General features: G+C 40.2%; 2 protein-coding genes across 2 annotated transcripts in view; both read left to right on the top strand.

Annotated features, from left to right (window-relative positions):
• The window catches only part of LOC109621718 (acid sphingomyelinase-like phosphodiesterase 3b), a 340,436-nt gene that overhangs the window by 47,941 nt on the left and 270,164 nt on the right, over positions 1 to 22,331 (top strand). The gene's annotated exons all lie outside the window — the stretch shown is intronic.
• LOC115265394 (uncharacterized) lies at positions 6,120 to 10,367 on the top strand. Its single transcript, XM_029870310.2, has 2 exons — positions 6,120 to 7,248; positions 7,328 to 10,367. The coding sequence occupies exon 1, from the start codon at positions 6,260 to 6,262 to the stop codon at positions 7,223 to 7,225; it is 966 nt and encodes a 321-aa protein (XP_029726170.1). The 5' UTR covers positions 6,120 to 6,259; the 3' UTR covers positions 7,226 to 7,248; positions 7,328 to 10,367.

Raw genomic sequence — 22,331 nt, 5'->3', positions numbered from 1 at the left:
TTAACTAAGAACACACTTTTATAATAGTATTATACTGTAAAATTTTCATAAGAATCGGAGCAGTATTGGTAGTTCTATAATCAAAATTGTGCTTTATTGTCCTTAAATTGCCGAAAATTTACTATGGAGCGCTGTGTACAAAATTTTAAAAAGGAAGGTCGCTGGTTTTATCTATATATAAACCAATACTTAATGGATTTTGATGAAAATTTTATTGTATAAGCTACATATAATGTATGGTCTAAAAATTAACTGTTTTGGTGTACGCAGACTAAAGTTACGAAAAAAAAAATGTTGTGACCAAATTTTGACCGTACCGCCCTTTATGTGAATTTTACTGAGATTTCATGGTTGTCTAAAATCCGTTTCAAAGCGTTTCAATGCGCTTCAATGCCTACCAGGAGGTTACACAGGCTTACAGATGAATTTCGCGGATGTTTCAAAAGGGTTTCTGAGGTGTTTTAAACCATCTCAAGGCGTTTCAGGGAGTTTCAGGAGGTTTCAGATGTATTTTAGGGGACTATAGAGGTTCTCAGGTGAATTTCACGGTGATTTCCATGAGGTTTTCGGGGAGTTTGAAGGGACTTTAGAGGCTAGCGGATGCGTTTCACGGAGGTTTCAGGGGGTTTAAGAGACGTTTCGAAGAATTTCAAGATGGTTCAATGAGTTTCAGGGAGTTTCAGGGAGTTTCAGGAAGTTTCAGAGCGGTTTTAGGGGACTTCAGAGGCGAATTTCATAGACGTTTCATCGGGGTTTGTAAGGCGTTTCAAAGCGTTTCTATGCGTTTCAGAGCACTTCAGGGAGTTTCAGAGGGGCTTTCAAGGCGTTTCAAGGCATTCCAGAGGGTATCAGAAGGTTTCAGATGGATTTTAGGGGGATTCAGACTACTCCTGCTACTACTACTGATTGTGTTTGCTGACCAGATGATCTTATCTCCAGGGAGTTCTTGGATACTCTTAAACTTTTAAGCCGAATTGTAAATGCTTCTTAACTCTCAATTCTGCTTTTTTGCCCGTGAACCAACTTTATCCGTAATTGCGCTTCCTTCTTTCAAGATAGTCCTCAATGTTTGTTCGGAATACAAGGTTTTCACTGAACATATACTAGAACATGAATTGTAGACGGCTGGCATGTTCCTTTATTATTAGAAGTGATCTTCAAGATACTTACATTCAACCCACAGTCCAAAAAGTTTGATCGACTCTGTGCAGAAAAAAATGAAACTACTTACATTTACGACGAAACATCATCCATACTTCACGACGTCTATCAAAGTATGCATTCGAGTTTGGCTATCAGTCCTATGTCGTTACCGGGTGCGTAAAAAACGTTGATGGATTCTGAATTACCAACGGAACTGCCCATTTGTCTGTACAAGTCCAACGAAATCCCAGTGATATTTTCGGTGCTGTTTTGTTGTAGTCGTACTGAATGTCCATTGAAACTTTCGATCCGTGATAGAAGTGTTGTCTGGATATGCAAGTCGCGTTGATTTCGCAGACGAGGTTCTACTGCATGCTGTTGATTTCCATTAGGAAGCTGAAAACTTTGCAATAATTCAGCCTTGATTTTCCAGGATCCTCAAAAGATTCACTTCGAATTTGGCAAACATTTTGCATCGCGTGGTTTCGTAACTTCTCATCACAAAAACTTTATGTTCTTCTGTAAAGAATCATGACATGGCATTTATTGTATGGTAGAACAATAATGAATGCAAGGCTTACACCGTGGTCCTAAAAAAACAAAAGTTTGGTCTGGTATCCTACTGGAGAACTTAACTGCATCGCATGTGATATTGGAAGTTTGATTGCACACAGCAATACTCCATGGTCCATTCTAATACTCCATGATACTCTCTGATACTCACCGGAGCTCCATGGCTCTCAATTTGATGATAGTCTTTATATCTCCATGATATTTCATAGTATTTTATGTAATAGAGAGACTTGATATCATATCATACGTTACCCAAACTAAGGTTTTGATTTTTGTTTTAAATTAGATAAGCACGCACGCGACTGTCCTGATTACATCCCTTTGTTCATCCTTTCCCCTTACCCCGCGTCAACCTCAAACAAATTTACAGCCTGCAGCAATCATCAGCAAAGCAATAGCAGCAAAGCATTTTTTTCTCCCCGAACCCTCTGCCTGCCGTATCTGATGTTTCCTTTTTTTTTCTCCATTTCACTATACCAACACCGAGAAGGTTGGTATTTTCTCGGGTTTTGCCTCGAGATAAAAGACATTAGCTGCTCTATAGCCTCCTCCGTTTGGCGTGTTAGAATCGGATGGAGACCACCAACCACCACACTACTAGGTATACTGAGATGGGATCAACGGTGATGGCAGAGAATCGGAGGATTTGGAAGGTTGTTAGCGAACAGCCCGAAGCCAAACAATGGTCAACGCCGCCGCTGATATCTGTGAGTGGGATACAGAACCATTGTCCTGGTGAGCCATAGCCGCTACTGACGACGACGACGACGACGGGCGGTCCTGCATCATTCAAATGTCCGTTGAACCGAAGAAATTTAAGGCGGATTGTGACCTACAGTGGGCAGGATTTGTGGGGCCGATCGGACGGAATGATGATTACGGTTTGGGGATGAGACCTGGAAGGAGATTTTGAAGGCTGACATTTGAGAAATATTTGGGTGAAATTAAATTCACTGCAAAATTATGGTCATTTACTTTAACAGTTGAAATAACATTGAATGGAGATTGAAGTTGAGGAAAAAGGTCATCAAGCGATAAAGAGCGCATGTATTGATATTGCTCGACCCAAGGTGCTTAACGAGGACTTTACGGATGAGCGTGTTGAAAATACAACACTTTTGTCTAAACCATAGAAAACGATCATTGTTGGCGTGAAGGGTAATGTTACGTATGTGTGGCATAAAACAACCTAATCATTGCGTGCAGAGAAGAATCGCACAGCATATGGACATCTGGAGCTGTCTCATCCAATCTCCCATCATGACGAATCAAAGTCATCTTCAGTTAATGGCTCTCAGCTCCAAAGCCACGTCCAGTCCAGTCAGGGTTCATTACCGCGGTAATAACAACTTCAGAAGTCTCTCTCTGTCGATGCCGTGCACCATTCCGTGTCAGACGCAGACATATCCTGACAGCCACACGAGCCAATTTCGAGGATGTAGAAGAATACCGGGAAAATCGATTCCTGCCTGCCTAAGTCTCCCGTGTCTCGCCCGCGCTTTGTGGTAAACAATCAACGCCGCCGGGCACCTTTCAATTTCAGCCACCTCAGCAAAACAAACAATTCACGGGTAATGATGTTTTTCTCCGCCGGGTGGTGATTATTTTTCCACGTCGATAATATTTTTTGCCCGACGTCGTCGTCGTCGTCGTTGGACATCGCATCGACCGGAAAGGCCGATTTTGACACCTGCTGACGCCACCATCAGCTACGGCTGTGAATCTTCTATCAACGTGGGTTAGGCTGGACCCCCCACCGGATGGGCGATTTTGATGCTGGGTCATTAGGCCGAAGGTCATTAGGCCGAAGGCCATTAGGCCGAAGGTCATTAGGCCGAATGGTCATTAGGCCGAATGGTCATTAGGCCGAATGGTCATTAGGCCGAATGGTCATTAGGCGGAAAGGTCATTAGGCCGAATGGTCATCAGGACGAATTGAAAGTTAGCCGTTACCTGGAAACTTTTATTGGCTACGCAGTCTTTATTCTTTAAACGGGTTTATTGTTTACCCAACGTTTCGGCACTTAGGGATGGTGCCGTTTTAAGAATAAAGACTGCGTAGCCACTAAAAGTTTCCAGTTAAAGTAACAGTCGTTCCCTTAAAAGCGTTGTTTTTACCTTTTCCAACAATTTTTGCCAAAAACTAGTTTAACAATGAAACTAGAAAGAATAGCCTATTTTTTAAAGAAGGAAAAATTTAAGAATTGAATATCAGCAATTTCAGCGCCAAAAACTATTTTAGCAATGGTACTAGAAAGAACAGCCTATATTTAAAAGAAGGAAAAATTCATGGGTAAAATATCAGTAGATTCAGCATCAATAAAGTATCTTCGTGCCCAGTGCTGAAAAATTCATTTCGTCATATCTAAATTCAATCACCTACAGCTCATTTTAGAAGCTGAACCTGAGAATATGATATATGAAAAACTTGTGCAGCTAGACCGGTTCTGCTAGAAAGTCACGGAAAAACCGCTATTTTTCGAATATTTAGGGTAAATGTCACGGACTACCTTTGAAAAATGCCAAATGAAATTCACGGTGAATATCATTTAGCATTTTTCAAAGGTAGTCCGTGACATTTACCTTAAATATTCGAAAAATATCGGTTTTTTCTGTGACTTTCTAGCAGAACTGGTCTAGCCACACAAGTTTTTCATATACCATATTCTCAGGTTCAGCTTCTAAAATTAGCTGTAGGCGATTGAATTAAGATATGACGAAATGAAATTTTCAACACGAATCGTGCCTGTCACATGATACACACATGCAAAATGGTCATTTGCAGAGGAAGCTCTCAGTTAATAACTGATAATAAGCTGAGAAGCAGGCTTTGTCTCAGTGGGGACGTAACGGCGAGAAGAAGACCCAATGACCATTCGGCCTGATGACCATTCGGCCTAATGACCATTCGGCCTAATGACCATTCGGCCTAATGACCTTCGGCCGAATGGCCTTCGGCCTAATGACCTGCGGCCGAATGGCCTGACACCACTGGAAATTCATCATCCGAATTTGGGGACCACTGGTCCACGCGCCCTGCTTTCTCTTATTGTGCAATTCACAATGAATCCAAAAAACTTCCTGCGCGATTTTCTTCACCGGAGCGCGAGCGTGCGACGCGACGCGCGTGTCACGTGCAGGCGAAAGTGAATAAATCATTGAAGGTGTCATTAATTTTCGCAGCGTGAGTTGCTCTCTCTTGCCAAAGTTCGAGCTCATCTAGACGTTCATTCTCGAAAGGTCATCGTCGTCAGCTGTGGGTAAATGACTGCGGAGTGCTGAAAAAGTGAAGCAATTCGCTCGAATTTTCCGGGGAGTCGCATTGTCATGCATCACATGGAAGGGTTGAAGCCAGTACATTGTGAAGATAAGGACCTACACTTGTGCAATTTGCTGCAGTGATCACGAAGTTCGAAACAATAAGTTAAGTATAGATATTTTTAAGAGGACAATATGCTACCTGTCACTCTACTTCCACGAATATGGGCGAGGTTCTTGCTTTTTGTGGGGAAGCTTCTAATCAACCTCAGTTTTGGGTTATTCGTCAATTTTTGAACGGTTAGTGCTGAAATTTTTGTATTAATTTGTTTTTCCGTGCATGATTTCATGGTGGAAGAAAAACTACCCAGTGAACTTCTAGATTCAAACATTTTTTATACTTTTCTCATCGAATCTGAATTAATCTTAATTCCATTTTCTATTAGAAAATAAAACATTTGTATCGGAGAATCTGAAATCCAAATGTTGAACGCATTGTCAAACTAGTTCTATTCCTAATGGTGCAAGTTCCATGGGTGTTTCAGAACGGGTTCAAAGGGGTTTATTGCGATTTCTAAGGGTATCTCAGAGGAGTTTCAAGGCATATTGTATAGTTTTTATGGAATTTCAGGGGAATTCCAATTAGGTTTCAGGAGGATTCAAAGAGAAACGCCCCTAAAACCCCTTGAAAAACTCCTGGAACGCTCCTGAAATCTCCTGGAACACTTCAGGAACGTCATTAAAATCTCTTAAGCCCCCTGAAACCCTCTGCAACCTCCTCGACACCCACCGGAAAGCCTCTGGGACCCCTGCACCTCCTTGGGACCCCCAAGAGATAGAACACTTGGAACGCCCCTAAAATCTCTTGAAAACCTCTGGAATACCTCTGAAACACCCCTGGGTCCCATGAAACCAGTTGAATCATCTTGGAGGATCTCGGGGGGTCCCAGTGGCGTTCCAGTCCTGAGATCTTCAAAATCCCCTCCCTGGAGCACTCCTGGAATGCCCCTAGGACCCTTTGACACCGCATGTGATGCTCCAGAAATCACATGGAACATCCTGAAATCCCATGAAATTCGTTGAGACCCCCTGGAAGGCCCCATGAAACCCCTGGATTGCTCCTGAAACGGTATGAGTGTATTTTATATAGTTGACATTCAGGCTTCATACACATCAGTCGAGTGTGAGCCTAGTGAAAGCATTTTCATTTTTAAAGCTGATCGGATTCGTCCGAAAAGCTTAAAACAGATTGTTTCGTGAATACGACGAGTATCTGCCTGCCGATATGTCCGGGTTTCGCAAAAACTCCTTCGTAATTGACCTTAGCGTCATGCCAGTCAGACCGAAGCTGAGCGTAGTGCAGGATTTTGTGTTCTCCAAAATGACGCTTGACATGAATCTGGTCAAAAATCTGCAAACAAGCATCTCCAAATCACAGGTCATAATAGAAGTGGACTCCGCAGCATCGGCGGAACAAATCATAGCCCAGCACAACCTAAAACACTCGCTCGAACACGACAACCAGCTGTACCCAATTCCTGTTCACTCAGTCGATAACGCTATTGAGGTTAAGGTGTATGATCTTCCCCCTCATATGCCCAACAATCTCATAGCGTCGCACTTCTCGCATTTCGGGAAGATCATTTCTGTTAGAAATGATGTATGGAAGGACTACTTTCCGGGAGTCCCAAATGGAGTGAGGATAATTCGCATGGAGGTACTAAAACCGATTCCGTCATACGTTCCCGTGGCCGGTGAGCTGTCGTACGTCCTGTACAGCAATCAGACAAAAACATGCAGGCATTGCGCTCAAAAGATCCATATCGGAAAATCCTGTTCGGCTGCCCGGAAAGAAGCTACCACAAATGCTGATGAGTTTCCAACCTTAGCGCAAATTGTCAGCGGTGTCGCTGACGATTCTGCAAACGAGAGCGAACATGTTGTTGAACTGATGGATGACAGCGAATCTTGTGATGGATCAATAATCAGCGAGGAAATAATCGAAGAAACGCCCATGATGGAGGTCCAGAAAGAAAAACGAAAACCCAAATCGAAATCAGAAGCTGCCGGAAACTCCACCCCTGAGCAAGCAATTTCTCCTAAGCCCTCAACGTCAAAGAAAACCGCTGATACCGAATCAGAATTCGACCCGCAGGGAGGTCGAAAACGTCCACTTTCCCCCAAACTATCTGAACCCGAAAATCATCAACCACCACGCAGTTCCAAAACGCAACGTCAACTTTCCAAGTAATGTTCATCAAACTTTTCTCTATGGTAAGCATATACAACAGTGTATGCCCTGCCGAAGCAATGTCCGATACTGCCCGCCTAATGATTGTGCCACCTTTATTAGGAAAAATCGCCCAAAACTTCTATCAGCCGTACATCCAATTGATTCTCCAAACGAACACCATTCCAACGCTGGAGCAACGCTTTCCTCCAAAGGTAAAAGCATTTAGTATATGTTTAGCCGAAGCCTCGCTCGATACTGCCACCCTGAAACAGATGTCATTCTCAACAGAATTCAAACCACCAAAAAGGACATTACGTTACCGGGGACAACTCATCGCAATCGCACTTCCTTCCAAGCCATCCGAAGTCATCGCTGGAGCCCAATCTGCTTGCGAAGGTAAAAAGCATAGTATATGCCTAGTCGAAGCGCCCACCGATACTGCCGTCTCTGTCAAGAAATTTTCACCACCCACAGGCCCACTGTGCTCATCACCAACATCATCGTGCACAATCAGCATCATCCAACGTCATCTCCTGAACGTCATCATAACTACGCTTTCTTTGGTATCGTCAATTGGTACACTTCGGTGGATCACTATGAATAGACACAACGATATTTTTGTTTTTGTCAAGACTCAGGTGAGCGTATCGTTAAACAAACAATCGGGTATTGTGGGCTCGGCACGTCAGTGTGACATATACTGTCATCCAGCTTATTGCAAGAACTCAGAGACAGAGAACGCGAGTAGGATATTTGCTCTGTTTCGACCAGGCGAGCTAAGGTATAGTGCAAATTAGTGTCCCTGATGGCAAACATGGATTTGATAAGCTATAATTTAGCGACCATTAACATAAACAACATATCAAATCAAACTAAGATAGACGCATTGAGCTCATTTCTTCGGTTGAACGACATAGACATAGCTTTTCTTCAGGAAGTTGAAAATGATTCAATTCAACTTGCTGGATACGAACTGATTTGTAACATAGATTCGCGTCAGAGAGGCGTTGCTTTTGCGGTTAAACCCAATGTCGAGTACAGTGCGGTGCAAAAATCTCTGGATGGTAGGCTGATCACATTAAAACTAAAGAACAATGTCACTCTGTGCAACATCTACGCACCTACAGGTGCTCAAAGTACAACTGCTCGAGAAGATTTTTTCAACACGTCTTGCGCGTATTACTTGAGGAGTTGCAATGGCCCCATTATTATGGGTGGCGATTTTAACTCCATAGTGAATCCAAAAGACGCAACAGGTGCTACACCTCGAAGCAACATGACATCCAGGCTTATGACTTCACTGGATTTGGTCGACGTGTGGCGAAATGATACCGACTTCACTTTCTTGCGTGCTGGATCGTGCTCACGATTAGACAGATTTCTACTTTCAAGAGGCTCAACTGATTGGTTGCGCACAATTAATCACTCAGTTAACTGTTTTAGTGACCATAAGGCTGTTATCATGAGAATGGTGCTCCCGAAAACAGGTCCTCTTATCGGGCGTGGTTTTTGGCGCTTGAACACACATGTTTTGGATGATGAGGAAACAATACGACTAGTTCAGAATAGGTGGCAATATCTAGTTAGGCAACGATCAAACTATCGCTCTTGGTGTTCTTAGTGGCTAGATTATGCCAAACCCAAAATTGCTTCTTTCCTTCGTTGGAGAACATCCTTACAATTCCAGGACTCGCGAAATACAATGAACTTGTTATATGCCGAGCTTTCACGGGCTTACCAATTGTACGTAAATGACTCTGCGCAACTTTCTCGAATCAACCGTATCAAAAGTATAATGCTTTTGAAACAAAGGGAATCTACTAGAAATTGGCAAAACACCAACGAATCTTTCATTCAAGGAGAACCAACATCTCTTTTTCATCTATCTGAGAAGCAATACAAACGTTCGAGAACACTGATTCGTGAGTTGGAGATTGATGGAAACGTAACCAATGACGGGGGTGAAATCGAACAAAATATAGTCTCGTTTTTTGAAAATCTTTTTCAAGATGTTGACCAAAATGCAGCAACAAACGATTTCCTACCATCGCGTCGAATCCCTGACAACAACAGTTTTAACGACAAGCTTATGGATCCAATCACATCGGACGAAATCTACCTCTGTATCAAGAATAGCTGTCCAAGGAAATCACCAGGAGAAGACGGGCTACCCAGGGAATTCTACACGAAGTGTTGGAACACAATACACCGCGAATTCACTCTGGTTTTGAACGAGTTCATACAGTCCCCTAACGTAAACCAAAAATTCATGAATGGCGTTGTAGTTCTGGTAAAAAAGAAAGGGTGTTGTAAAACTGTGCATGGTTATCGTCCGATCACCCTATTGAATTTCGATTTCAAAACTTTCACCAGGGTCCTAAAACACAGAATGACACCACTGATGGAGTTAGTACTGTCAAAACATCAAAAATGCTCAAATGCACAGAATAATATCTTTCAGGCTACACTGAAAATTTTAGACAAAATTGCTTCCTTAAAACACCACCGACAATCATCTATGCTGGTATCTTTTGACCTTGATCATGCGTTTGATAGAGTCAAGCACAGCTTTTTACTAGAGACTATGCAACACATGAACTTCAACGCACAAGCAGTAGAACTACTTCGAAATATAATGGAAAACTCTTTCTCCAGAGTACTCATAAATGGCAAGTTAACTCGACCCTTTCGAATATGTAGGTCGGTGAGACAAGGAGACCCCTTAAGTATGCTCTTGTTCGTGTTATACATGCAGCCATTAATTGACAAGATTGTTGCTGCCGGTTGTGCCGGGGACGCACTCAACGTGTATGCGAATGACATTAGTATCTTTGTTCCTGATTATCGGACGCTTCAGCAGGTTGTGAGAATCATACATGATTTCCGGAATGTTTCAGGGGCAATTCTCAATCTTCAGAAAACGTTGGCTCTTAAAATTGGTGAAATGCCATCACAAGATTCGATGCAGTGGCTAAACTTCGTAAGCTCGATTAAAATATTAGGAATATACTTCACTGAAAAAGTGAAAGACACTATGGAGAAAACCTGGACAAATGTTATCAAAAACTTGAAATGGCGTCTTTGGATGGGGAGAGCGCGGTCGTTAAATCTGCTTCAAAAAATCACATTGATAAACACCTTTGTATCATCAAAACTATGGTACACAGCCTCTACACTTCCATTGCCGAAAAATTTCGAAACCCAAATTCTTAAAGAATACCGAAACTTCCTTTGGATCGGTGGGAAAAACCACATTCGCTTGGAAACTCTCTTTCTCCCGAGGATTCGAGGCGGTTTGAACCTACACTCTCCAGGATTGAAATCGGTGTCATTACTCGTGAATAGAACTCTTCTAAACTTGCATAACCTTCCTTTCTTGAGGAGTTTTTTGAACACGGACGATGTTCTCCGAATTCCTGCTGCCTTGCCCCAGGTCAAGGCCTTTGCGTTAGAAGTAGCTACACTATCTCAAAGGACTCTACTGCAACACAGCTCTTCCAACATCTACAGCGAACTAATATCAGAAGAGAGCGATCCGCCGTTGCTGCATGCTAATCGTCGTTGGAACCTCGTCTTCAAAAATGTCCTGGATCGCCGGATATCGTCTGCTCAACGTTCTGTTTGGTATGCAGCTATTCATGGGAAGATAACAACGAACGAGTTACTTTTCAAGCAAAATCGCCGAATTTCTCCAAACTGCCACCATTGCCCGGGAATTGTGGACACAGTTGAGCATAAACTCTTCGAATGTCGAATATCCAACCCTATATGGATCTTCGTAAAAACACAAATATCCCATATCATGCCATCACTTCTTTGTAAAAGTCCTGTTTATTTCTTGTTTCCTGAACTACGAGGTGTACCATCCAGAGAAGCGCTAGAAGTAAGGATTATTTTTGCCAAATTCTTAAATTTCGTGTGCAATACCCCTGAAGCAAATATTAATGTAAATAATTTTAGGTTTGAATTATTATAATTGTAGATATAAGGTTGTACTTCAATAAAGACAAGTTTGAACAAAAATGTAGGTTGGAATATGCATTTGGATAAATTGAAAAAATGGCAGTTATGCTCACAGTTTAGATTATGAAATGAAAAATGTAACGGTATACAGTCAGAAAATTCGTAAATAAATTAGCTATTCTAAAATAACACAAAAAAATGTAGATTACTTTTACACCTCTAGCAAAGGTTTTAGTGTTTAATTCAGCAATTCAAAAACTCATTTTTGTATTTGTGAAGGTGTTTTCGTTTGGATAAATATGAATTACTTCAGTGCGAGTTTTCCAAAGCGTGTTTGAGTTCACTGAGAAGACCTTGAACTCCATAAGGTGGATAAGGGGTTTCTTTAAAATTTTCAGAAACTGCCGTACATAACTAAAAGACCTAAAGGATCAAATTCTTCTTCTCAATAGCATTATTGTGAAGAAGCATGTATATTCTCCACTTACGACAGCAGATCTGAACGGCTTGTTCAAAGTAATCTAAAAATGTCTGTTTAGTGAATAGTGATACCATGCCACCTAACGCGATAAGAAATTAACTTAACATATTCCATGACTTAAATCAAAAAAGTAAAAAAGAAAACAAGAATACGGTCAATAATTGCTCAGAAGGGCATTTCTCGACAGTTTTCATTAGTTCACTTTGGCCGAAGTGTACCAAATAATTATGAATATTCAAACAAGATGAAGCTAGTATTACCATTCCAAGAGAAATGGCAACATTTGGGTAAGCCTGGGAGAGATTTACAGAATCCTATTAAACGCTGATAGCGCCAAGGGTGAGGTAACAGAACTAGACTTCACCACAAGGTTGCTAAATTCTTGATTTATGGTGGTAATTCTGCAAAGGACGATTACCTGGTGATGGAGGACGGAGCTTCTCTAAAACGCTGGCGTAACGCATCCGGAACCCGTGGAGACTCCCTGCTGCTGAAGCATCCTGAAATTCCCCTGAAGTCTCCTGGAATCCCTTGTGAGCCCTTTAAACGCCCATGAGACCTCTTGGTATCCCACAAAACGTCTACGTAACGCCTCTGAAACCCGCTGAAATTTTTCTGAAACTTTCTGAAAATGTCTCCTAAATCCTCCTAAAATCCCCTCAAACCATATGTAACGCACTTGTGACCCACCGAACGTAACGTATATGAAACGAGACCCTCTGGAACGCTCCAGATCCTCCTAGAAACCCTTGAGAGTCCCTGAGATGCCATTGAAATCTCCTTAAACGCCGCGTAGACCTCATGGTACCTGATAAGAATTAACTCAAAGTTAAAATTCATGTATAAAAAGAAACAAAAAAAGAAAACTTAAGGTTTTGTGGCATCTCCTGAAATGCCCCTGAAACGCGTCTGAAACCTTCTGGAACTTCCTTGGAACCCCCTGCGTCTCCTTGAAATGCCTCCAACCGTTAGACCTGCTGAATCGCCTATGAAATATCTTGGAACCCCTTGAAGCCCTCTCAGAGGACCCTTGAAACCTCCTTTAACGCTACTGAGACCTCCTTGTATCCGCAACAACTCCCTAAATGCCCCAGCTCGTCGTTACCGTTCTAGTTATCGTCATTGTTGCATTTTCTTATGCACAATATTGGTTCCGAGTAGCTCTCCTGTTTTCATGTAGGCCGAGAGTTTTAAAACGATCAAATTGCCTGAAATTTCTTCTGTTGGGTATCGAAAGTTTTCAGGGAAATTTTTAGCTCAACAGATTTTAGAGAACACCGCATGATAAAGGTTGCCACATATAGAGATTGATCTGTACTTTCGTCGATACTTTACGATATGGAACCTATATATGTATAAAGAAATACATGAGGGGGATAGAAGCAAAGGAGTCTAAGATGATATGATGATATTGTTCTACCATCTATTGTAGCAAGGCAGCTGCCTATAGCACTGGAATAATCTGAAAAGCGATTTGATCAAGATTGCGCTGTTGTTAGTGGTCAGTCATGCGCCTGTATGAAGGGCCAAAAAGGGTTGTGCGGACCCGCAAGCAGAGACACTTGCGCGAAACCCGCGCCAGGGGAAAAGAATCTCCTTCCAGAAGAAAGTTCTTACGAACAACTGCAAAATCAAGCCCTCGATTGACAGAATACTCCCAATAGATGGGGTCGAAGAGCCCGCCCTCAATCCACGAAATGTTAACAACAAGGAGGAGGCAGTTCCAAGCTCCTGCCCAAATCGTTTCAATCGGGTGCCCTGATGGTTCCTCCCTCTCCCAATATATGATGAGTTATGTTTGTATATGTAATGTATGTCAGTGTGTGCTGTGTTTGTTTTGTTATACATTTGTTTGAAAAACAATCATAATCATGATTAAAAAGCATTTATAAACAAAACATTTACCTGATTACTCCTGAAATAAAATGTGGAAAACATTGAAAAAAAAAGCACATCAAATCTCGATCCTGGAATGTCTGCTCACCACTGATCGGCAATTTTAGGCATGAAAACATTAACAAGATCGAAATTTGATGTGGTGGTAGATCTTACGCCGCAACGCACCATTCTAAGGTGATCTACCCACGTTACGGGGCAGAAGCAAAGAAGTCTAAGTGACAAAAACTCACTTTCTAGATTTTTTTTTTCTATTATAGACGTTTTAACCACAGGGGTCATTCGCGTCTGGTCTAGAAATTAAGGTTCAGAGTTCTTCACTATTTTTTCATGTCATACCAAATGTATGAAGTTTTTGTTTCGTTTTGTTAATTTTTTCCCAATCATCGTAAAAATAATCTTAAAAAGGTACATTAAAGCTACCTTAAGGCCGACTGGCTGAATGGTCATGGGGTCTTCTTCTTGCCATTACGTCTCCTCTGAGACAAAGCCAGATTTTCAGCTTAGTTTTCTATGAGCACTTCTACAGTTATTAACTGAGAAGAACTGAGAATGAACTCTGTCACCAAGGGCGTAGTCACCATTTCGATCAGGGGGAAAGACGAGCACTCCCAGCAAATTTATACCTGCTAGATTTTACAACTACATAAACGCAACACGATGAAATTGCATGGTTCGACTCATTAGCCGTCACGCTGTTGTGTTTTGTTTAATATAATACACCAGGGCACTGAATCCCTGGTGACATTCCTGAAAGAATCCTAGGGTAAGTCCTTAAACAACTGTTGGAGGAACCCTTCGAGGCATTCCTGAGGGAATTTCTGAAGGAATCCCTTGACAATTTTTTGAAAGAATCCCAGAAAGACTTTCTAAAGGAACACCCTCATGCCTGGAAAAAGTCCTGGAAGAATTTCTGGAGTAGTTCGTGAAGAAATTCATGGATAACTTCTTGAAGGATTTCTTAGAGAAAAAAAAGTATCTCCTGCAGGAATTCCTGGATAAATTTTTGAAGGTATCCGTAGTGGAATGCATAAAAAAACTAGTGAAATTCCTGGAGGAATCCCTGGATGAATTGCTGGAGAAATTCCTAGAAAAATTCTGGGTGGAATTTCTGAAACAAATACTGCAGGTATACCTGCAGAAATGTCTGGAGAAATTCCCGAAGGAATCCTTCAAGGAGTTTTTTGAGAATTCACTGAAGGAACCATTTGAGGAATCTCTGGAAGAATTTCTGGAAGATTCTTCGGAGGAATTCCTGGAGAAATTTCTAGAGGAATTTTTGGAGGGGTTTCTGGAGAAGTTCGTGAGGCTGAATTACATCAGAAATAGTTGAAGAAATTCCTGGAAACCTTTGTGGATAAATTGCAGGAGAAAGCCCCAGATGAATTGTGGGAAAAATTTCTGCAACATATACTGGAGGAACAAGTGCAGAAATGCCTTAAGGAATTCCTGAAGGAATCAATGGAGGAGTTTTTATAAGAATTGACTGGAAGAACTATTTCCGGAATCTCTGGAAGAATTCCTGGAAGACTCTTTAAAGGAATTCCTGGAGAAATTTTTAGAGAGGGATTTCTGGAGCAGTTCATGAAGGAGCTCCTGCAAGCATTCCTGGATGATTGCCTGGAGAAATTTTAGGAGGAATTCGTAGAGAAATTCATGGTCGTGGTTGAATTCCAGGAGGAATCCCTGCAGAAATTCTTGGAGGTATCCCTGGATGCATTCGTGAAGAAATCCTCATGCAGATTTGGGTGAAATCTCTGGAGAAATTTATGAAGAAATCTCTTGAGCAATTTCTCAAAAAAATCTGTTGGAATCCTTGGAGGAATTGCTAGAGGAAAGACTTGTAAAAATCCTATAGAAATCTCTGAAAGAATTCCCACTGCAAGATCTCTTGGAAGAATTCCTGAAGGAATGACAGGAGAAGATTCTGGAGAAACTCCTGGAAGAATTTCTGGAGAAATCTAGAGGAATCCCTGGATGTACGCTTCCAGAAATCCGTAGAGCATGATTTCCCAAGATAACATATTTCTTGCATAAAAATTTCAACTGAATTGCATAATACTTATTGGATACTTAGGAATATTTGAAAGTTTTCCGGACTTTCTAACTAACAAAAGATATAATAACTTTATCATAAGTAACTCTTCAACAATAATTAATTTGACATAATTTTCTGATGAACTTTTCTTAGATATTCTTTCAAGAGTTCCATCGGGCATTGTAACTCTTGTCTAAGAAGGTTTTATCTAAAAACTTACTAATTAACCATATCTTCTAACGAATGTCTCTTCATCGATGTTCTGTAGAAAATCCTGTCGAGATTCTGATATGAAGACACAAACACACGAATAAATTGTTGTTATTGTGTATTTTTACTTAAAGCTCATTCTACACTGCACTGAAAAATGGATCCATTTACGCATTTGAAGGCTTGGTCATTATTTAACGCTACCAACTCACAATTAAAATAAGCTCCACTTACGATGGTATGCATTTAAAATGTCATTGCCGGTAATGTCTAAATGTTATTCACGCTCGTCAAACTGATGTTTAATAACCTCTCAACTTTCCCAGCCATTCCAAAACGACAGACTGCATCAAGAGCAACGTGATATATGAATCCATATTAATTAAAGATGAAACACACGGCCTGGAAGCGAGCTGCAGGTACCTACCTTATGCAAATGGCATCATCCAAATGTCTTACGACGGAAGCTTTCCCAGAACCCAGACCGGGGTTTTGAGCGCAAGACGAAGATATATCCTTCAGCTTACAGTGTGCACACGGGCAAGAAATATGCAATTGCTCGCTTGTTCACTCAGATGTATCATGGAAACCACCTCAACGCCGGCTGGCTGGCTGGTTGACGACCGAGTCGGTGGAGCAGTCTGTCGGTCGTTTAGTTTGGTGCTGACATTTCCGAAACTCAACCCCAAGAAGACAAGAGGCGCTGCTACATGCTACAAGTGCACAAGTATTACGAGTACAAGTAAGTAAGATGTCTAATCAGGGATGGGTTGCCCGGGAGGTACCGCACCAACCTCGTGAAGACTTTTGCCTGTCAGAGAGCAAAAGCTGCTGGAAGAAAGCTTCTCTAACGAAGTGGAAAATGGGAATGTTTGAAGTGAAGGTATATTTCGCCTTGAGTGTCTTGGCAACGTCAGAGAGGTTAACTCGGCAGCTCAAGTGTGCGGGCGCAAAGTTTTCGGGGTCTGGAATGCTAGGTGGGTACAACTTAGGTGTTGTTTATGACAGGGAGAGATGGAAACTTTTCAGTTTCTGTGGAATTGGAATTCATGACTTGAGCTTGTTTGGTTTGTGTGGAAAATGTTGGAATGTACCAAGAAAATCAGAACAACGGTACGTTTTCCGAGGAGACCGGTTACTGTGTCAAGCAATCCTCCGGATATTCCGGGTATACATTTCCATGTTTGGTTTGCTACTTCACGTTCTCTTACATTGTTAAAAGCAAAATACACGTTTGCCGCCGTTCGGCCATCACCGATATCAGGTGAGCCAAGAAGGCAGTCTAGTAATAATGATGTCAACGTCAAGACGAAGGCCACACGCGGCAGCCGACAGCAATTTACTTCGCTAGCTGCTGGCTGCCGACCGACCGGCAATTCTTTGTGACGTACCAAGAAATATGTTAATCATTATGGTTCCACATCACGTAATACGATAATTTTAATCCGCTTAAGACGGGGGCTTTTCTTCGCCTCACTTGCGATGAGCGCGCAAGGCCAGGCCATCCTCCGAAGAGCGCCGCGCCGTCGCCGCCGCCGTCAGAACATGAAAGGAAAGTCGCATAACTTGCGGGAAGCGTTAATCCACCATGGGCACTATGGGCAACTTTGTGCGAAAAGTTGTCCAGAATGGTTTTTAGCTTTCTTACAAATTATGCCTATTTTTTAATGTTAAAAAAAACTGTTTTCGTACTTAAAACGAATCCCTGACTGACTGACAAGCGTGGGATAATAAAACGCATGGTTCTATTTCCGAGTTTAGCAATAATTGTTCTGGATATTCCTCCGAGAATTCTTTTAGCTTGTATTCCTTCCAAATTACCTATAAAGAATTGTTTTCATGATTTTATCCAAGGACACAACCAGAAATTCATTTTGGGATTCTTGCAGAATACTTCAAAGTTTTACTGGATTTTTTTAATAGAAAGGAAGAAGATTCTCGCTGGATTTTCTAGAATGATTTCTGAAAGAAAGCCTCCAAAGATTTCTTCAGGTACTCCTTGAAAATGCATTTCTGTTTATGCATGTCTGTCAAAGTTTCTCCGGGGATTCCACCATTCTCTGGAAGAAATTTCTCCAGGTTTTTTCCTTGGATATTTTTAAGGAATTTTTCAAGGGACTTCGAAAAAGATTCAACTTGAATTTAGTCAACGAATTTCTACAGAAATTCCATCAGAAACTTTCCCTGGGATTACTTCTGGAATACTTAGAAGAAATTCCATCAATGATTACAACAGAAGCTCGTGATTGAGTTAGTGTATGTATTAATCCATATATTTCTTTAAACAGTTCTGAAAGAATTCTCAAACATATCTACCAGGAAATTCTTCAGGGGTTTCTCCACGAATTCCTCTAAATATTTCCTCAAAAGATGCAATTTCAAGAGTATTTTTGAGATTCTGAGATTCTTTAGGAGACTCTATCTTGTTGGAACTTGTCCAGAGTTCCCAGAGATTAAGGGATTTCTCAGGCATTTTTTGAAAAATTTCTCCTGAAAATTCTGAAAACATTCTTCTGGAAGCTCCTTCAGGTGTTTCTCCAGAATTCCCTCCAAATATTTAGCCAGGGATTGCTTACTATTTATTTAGACCTTTCTTAAGTAATTTCAAAGATTTACTAAGTTCCTGCAGAAACTACTCGAGAATCTGTTGGTAAGCATTTTTCAAAAAAAAAAAAAAAATGCCAAGAAATACCTGCAGAAAGTTTTCCAGTTCTTCCAGGTATGATTTCAGCTTTAACATGTCGAAAAAATTCAACTCGTTTTGGTAAACAAACATCTTTCTGTTGCTGTAGAGACGATCTCGATCCATCCTTGCACATCGATACCAATATCAGACAGATTTATCTTCCCGGTGTCTGTTAAGGGTATCGACATGCGTGGGTAGATTGAGATAGACTGTTTTATTTCTGGAATCATAGTGGTATAATTAAATTCTTAAAAAAAGGTAAAAATCGATTTCCATACCAAATTTGATAAGCTGTTGTAGCGATCATATGAGAACGATCAAACTGAAGATTTTGCTATGGAATACAAATATGGTAAACATTGTTGTAGAAAAATCGTTACATTTCAAAGCACGTGGAAGAAGTTAAACACTATGTTAATAACTGAAAATAATAGCAGAGTTAATAAATTTAATTACAGCTTAGACTTGAAGTAGGAATAAATATTTTGAATGGCTTACGAACAATTCCCGTTAAGGTAACAAATCCCTGTATATAAGGTCAAAAATTTTAAAAATATTTGATGATTGAAAAAAAAAACAAACACTACCCTTATTTTGAGCAATTTCAAGCAGTGTCTATTTTTTCAGGTGAATCAAAATTGGCATAACATGAAATTACAGCCATTACTATATTAACCATATTTGCAGTTTGCTGTCAAATTTTTAGCTTAATCGATCATTGGAACAAAATTACAGCTCGCCAAAGTTAACCATTTTATGTAAGCTTTCATTGATAGTTTTATGAAAATAGCTGCATATTAAGAAATCTCTTTAGGTAGTCTTCCAGGTATTACAATTCCTCGAGGTATTACTCAATAGTTACTTCAAAAATTTTCAAGAATTTCTTCCAAGAATCTGCAAATGTTACAGCAGGAGATTTTAAGAAATTCCTTCCAGTAATTACCCTGGGATTTCTATAGATATACAATTTTTTGGAGGTTTTGGCTCTCTCAGTCTGAATAATTCAAACAATGAAATTGACATTGCCCAACGTTTCGGCCTAATTTATTTGGCCATTTTCAAGAGTCAACGAAAAGAGAATATTTAGTTTTACAATAAGGGACCTACGTTGTCCATCGTTTGTTGTTATGTTCTATCACTAGTGCCACAGTTTCTTTTGGAGCTGTTTGTAGCATTTCCACACTTGTAATTTGGGTTTTAGTTTTGTCGTTTTGTAGGAAGTTTTCTGAGTACACTAACATATAGATTTTAGAGGAATTGTTACGCTAATTTTGAAAGGGACGTAGACATCTTTGTATTATTAGATGGTAACGGCTGTTTTGGAGGTTAGTGGAGAGTTAGCAATGCCGACTCATTTTAAGCATGATCGTTTGGTTTAACTAGATTGAGAAAGCCAAATTTCCAGTCGAAAATCTTCAGCAAGCTCTTTAGGTAACCCAAAGATTTATCCTTCCTGCAATCCTGAAAAACTCCCTGGAGAAATGTCGGAAACATTTTTTGCAGGAATCAGTGGAGGAATCACAGCAGATATTTCTCACTGAACTGTAGATGCATAAGAATAAATTGTTGTAGAAATTTCTTCAGCAACCTCTGATGGAATTTATTAAGAAATTCTCGGAGCAACTCTCGAAAGAACATTTGAATATCTGTAGCACCTTCAATGGATTTTAAGAGTAATTTTTAAAAAACTCCATGGAAAAACTTCTGCAGATATCCATTGCTGAAAAACTCTGAATTACTGAACCAATATCTGGAAGAAATTACTAATGAATGAATTTTTAGAAGAATATCAGCAGAAATCCCAGAGTAATTCTTGAAGAAAACGCAGGAGGAATATCCCAAGGACTTTTCGGAGAATTGCCAGATTACATTTCTTGGGAAAACCTTGGTGAACTTCCCAGAAAAAGTGAAAGTTTATTAAGGATTTTTAAAAAAAAATATGGAAAAAATCATGGAAAAGTTTCTAAATAAAACAGTTCGTAGAAGATTTTTGGAAAGTATTCTTGGAGCAATCTGTGGACATATTTCTGAGGAAATTCATTAAAGAAACACATGGAGATACAACTAGACAATCTAGTGAAATGATTCTTAAAAAAAACTCATGAGGTTTTTCCTAAAGAATTCCTGTAGAAATCTCTAGGATTTTTGTTCTGAATTAACTAAATGCTGGAAATTTTTCTGGGGAAACATATGAAGGAAATTCTGTATCTTTGAGGAATTTATGTCTACGTTTCTTAACAAATCTCTGATGACAAATTTCTTAAAAACTACCTGGACGATTAATTGAAGAAATTTCTTGAAGATTCACCAGACAAACCACTCGAAGAATATATGAAAGAATATATGGAAGAATGTTTGAAGCATTCGCTGTAAAAAGTTATGAATAAATCCCAGAAAAAAAAAAAATACCGAAGGATTTTTCAAAGAATTTCTTAGAAGAATTTTTAAAATGGTTTCTGCCAGAGTTTCAGAAGCAACCCTTGGAAGTCTATATCTAGCAGAATTCTTGGAGAATTTCTGGCATAAGTTCTTGAAGGAACATCTGAAGGGAGTTCTGAAGAAAACCCTAAAAAATTCCTAGAAGAATTTCTGAAGAAACCACTGGAAGAGTTTGTGTTAGCCTTGGAACGTTTAAGACCGAACTCCTCCTATTCTCAAATGTGTTTCCCTTTCTCGTACACAAAAGTGTACTGAAAGGCTATATATTCACTCAAAAAACGAATTTTCGATAGAAGGCTCGGAGGGTCAAGTCACATATAAACCAGGCAATATGTTTTTTTAGAATGAAGAAGATGTTTAAAGTCCAAAAATGACGACCAAAATATCCTAGATGGCGGTTTAAAATCCAAGATGGAGGCTCAAAATTCAAGATGGTGGCTGTTAATTGAAGTTTTGGCCCCTAAACCATGCATTATGAGTATATTTGGTATGCGGAAGATACCCGGTGTCCAATTATGGCGACAAGAATATCCAAGATGGCTGTCTAAAATCCGATATGGAGACTTGAAAATCAAGATGGTGGATGCTTAATAGTGTTCCAGGCCCTAATAATGCTATATAGGTATGTTTGGAATGGAGAAGATGTCTGGAGTTTTGGGCTCTAAAACCATGTAATAGGGGTGTATTTAAAAAATAGCGATCAAAATGAATAAGCTGTTGGCTTAAAATTCAAGATGGCGACTTCAAATTCAAGATGGCGGCTGTTTATTGAAGTTTTGGTCCCTAAACCATGTAATATGGGTATATTTGGTATGGGGAAGTAACACAGATAAAAATAATGAGATTTACATGTAATGTAAACTTCAGTTTAGTCATGTAAAGTTAGTGTTATGATGGTTAACATGATATATCATGTAAATTTGTGTTATATGTCATGTAAACTCAGAGTCATGCTGAACTACATGACATATAATGGAAATTTACATGATATTTTATGACTTTTACATGTGTGCTATATCACGATCCAATCATGTGCATCATAAGTCACAGAACATTACACTCTTTTTCGATCTCTGTTCCCGGTGCTCAATTATGGCGACCAGAATAACCAAGATGGCGGCTGTTTAATGGAATTTTAGGCTCTAAAACAGTGACATATAGGTATATTTGGTATGGGGAAGTTGGCAGGAGCCAAAAAAACGGCGACCAGAATATCCAAGATGGCGGCTTAAATTCCAAAATGGCGACTCAAAACTCAAGATGGCAACTGTTTAATGCAGTTTTAGGCCCTAAAACCATGCAAATGCATTTGGTATGGGGAAGATGTCCGGAATAAAAAAAAACGACTAGAATATCCAAGATAGTGGCCTAAAATCCAAGATGGCGGCTCCATATTCAAAATGGCATCTAT

Source organism: Aedes albopictus, chromosome 2, assembly GCF_035046485.1.
Source record: "Aedes albopictus strain Foshan chromosome 2, AalbF5, whole genome shotgun sequence".
Taxonomy (NCBI): domain Eukaryota; kingdom Metazoa; phylum Arthropoda; class Insecta; order Diptera; family Culicidae; genus Aedes; species Aedes albopictus.
Note: the sequence above shows the minus strand (reverse complement) of the source record. Positions and strands in the feature narration are given on the sequence as shown.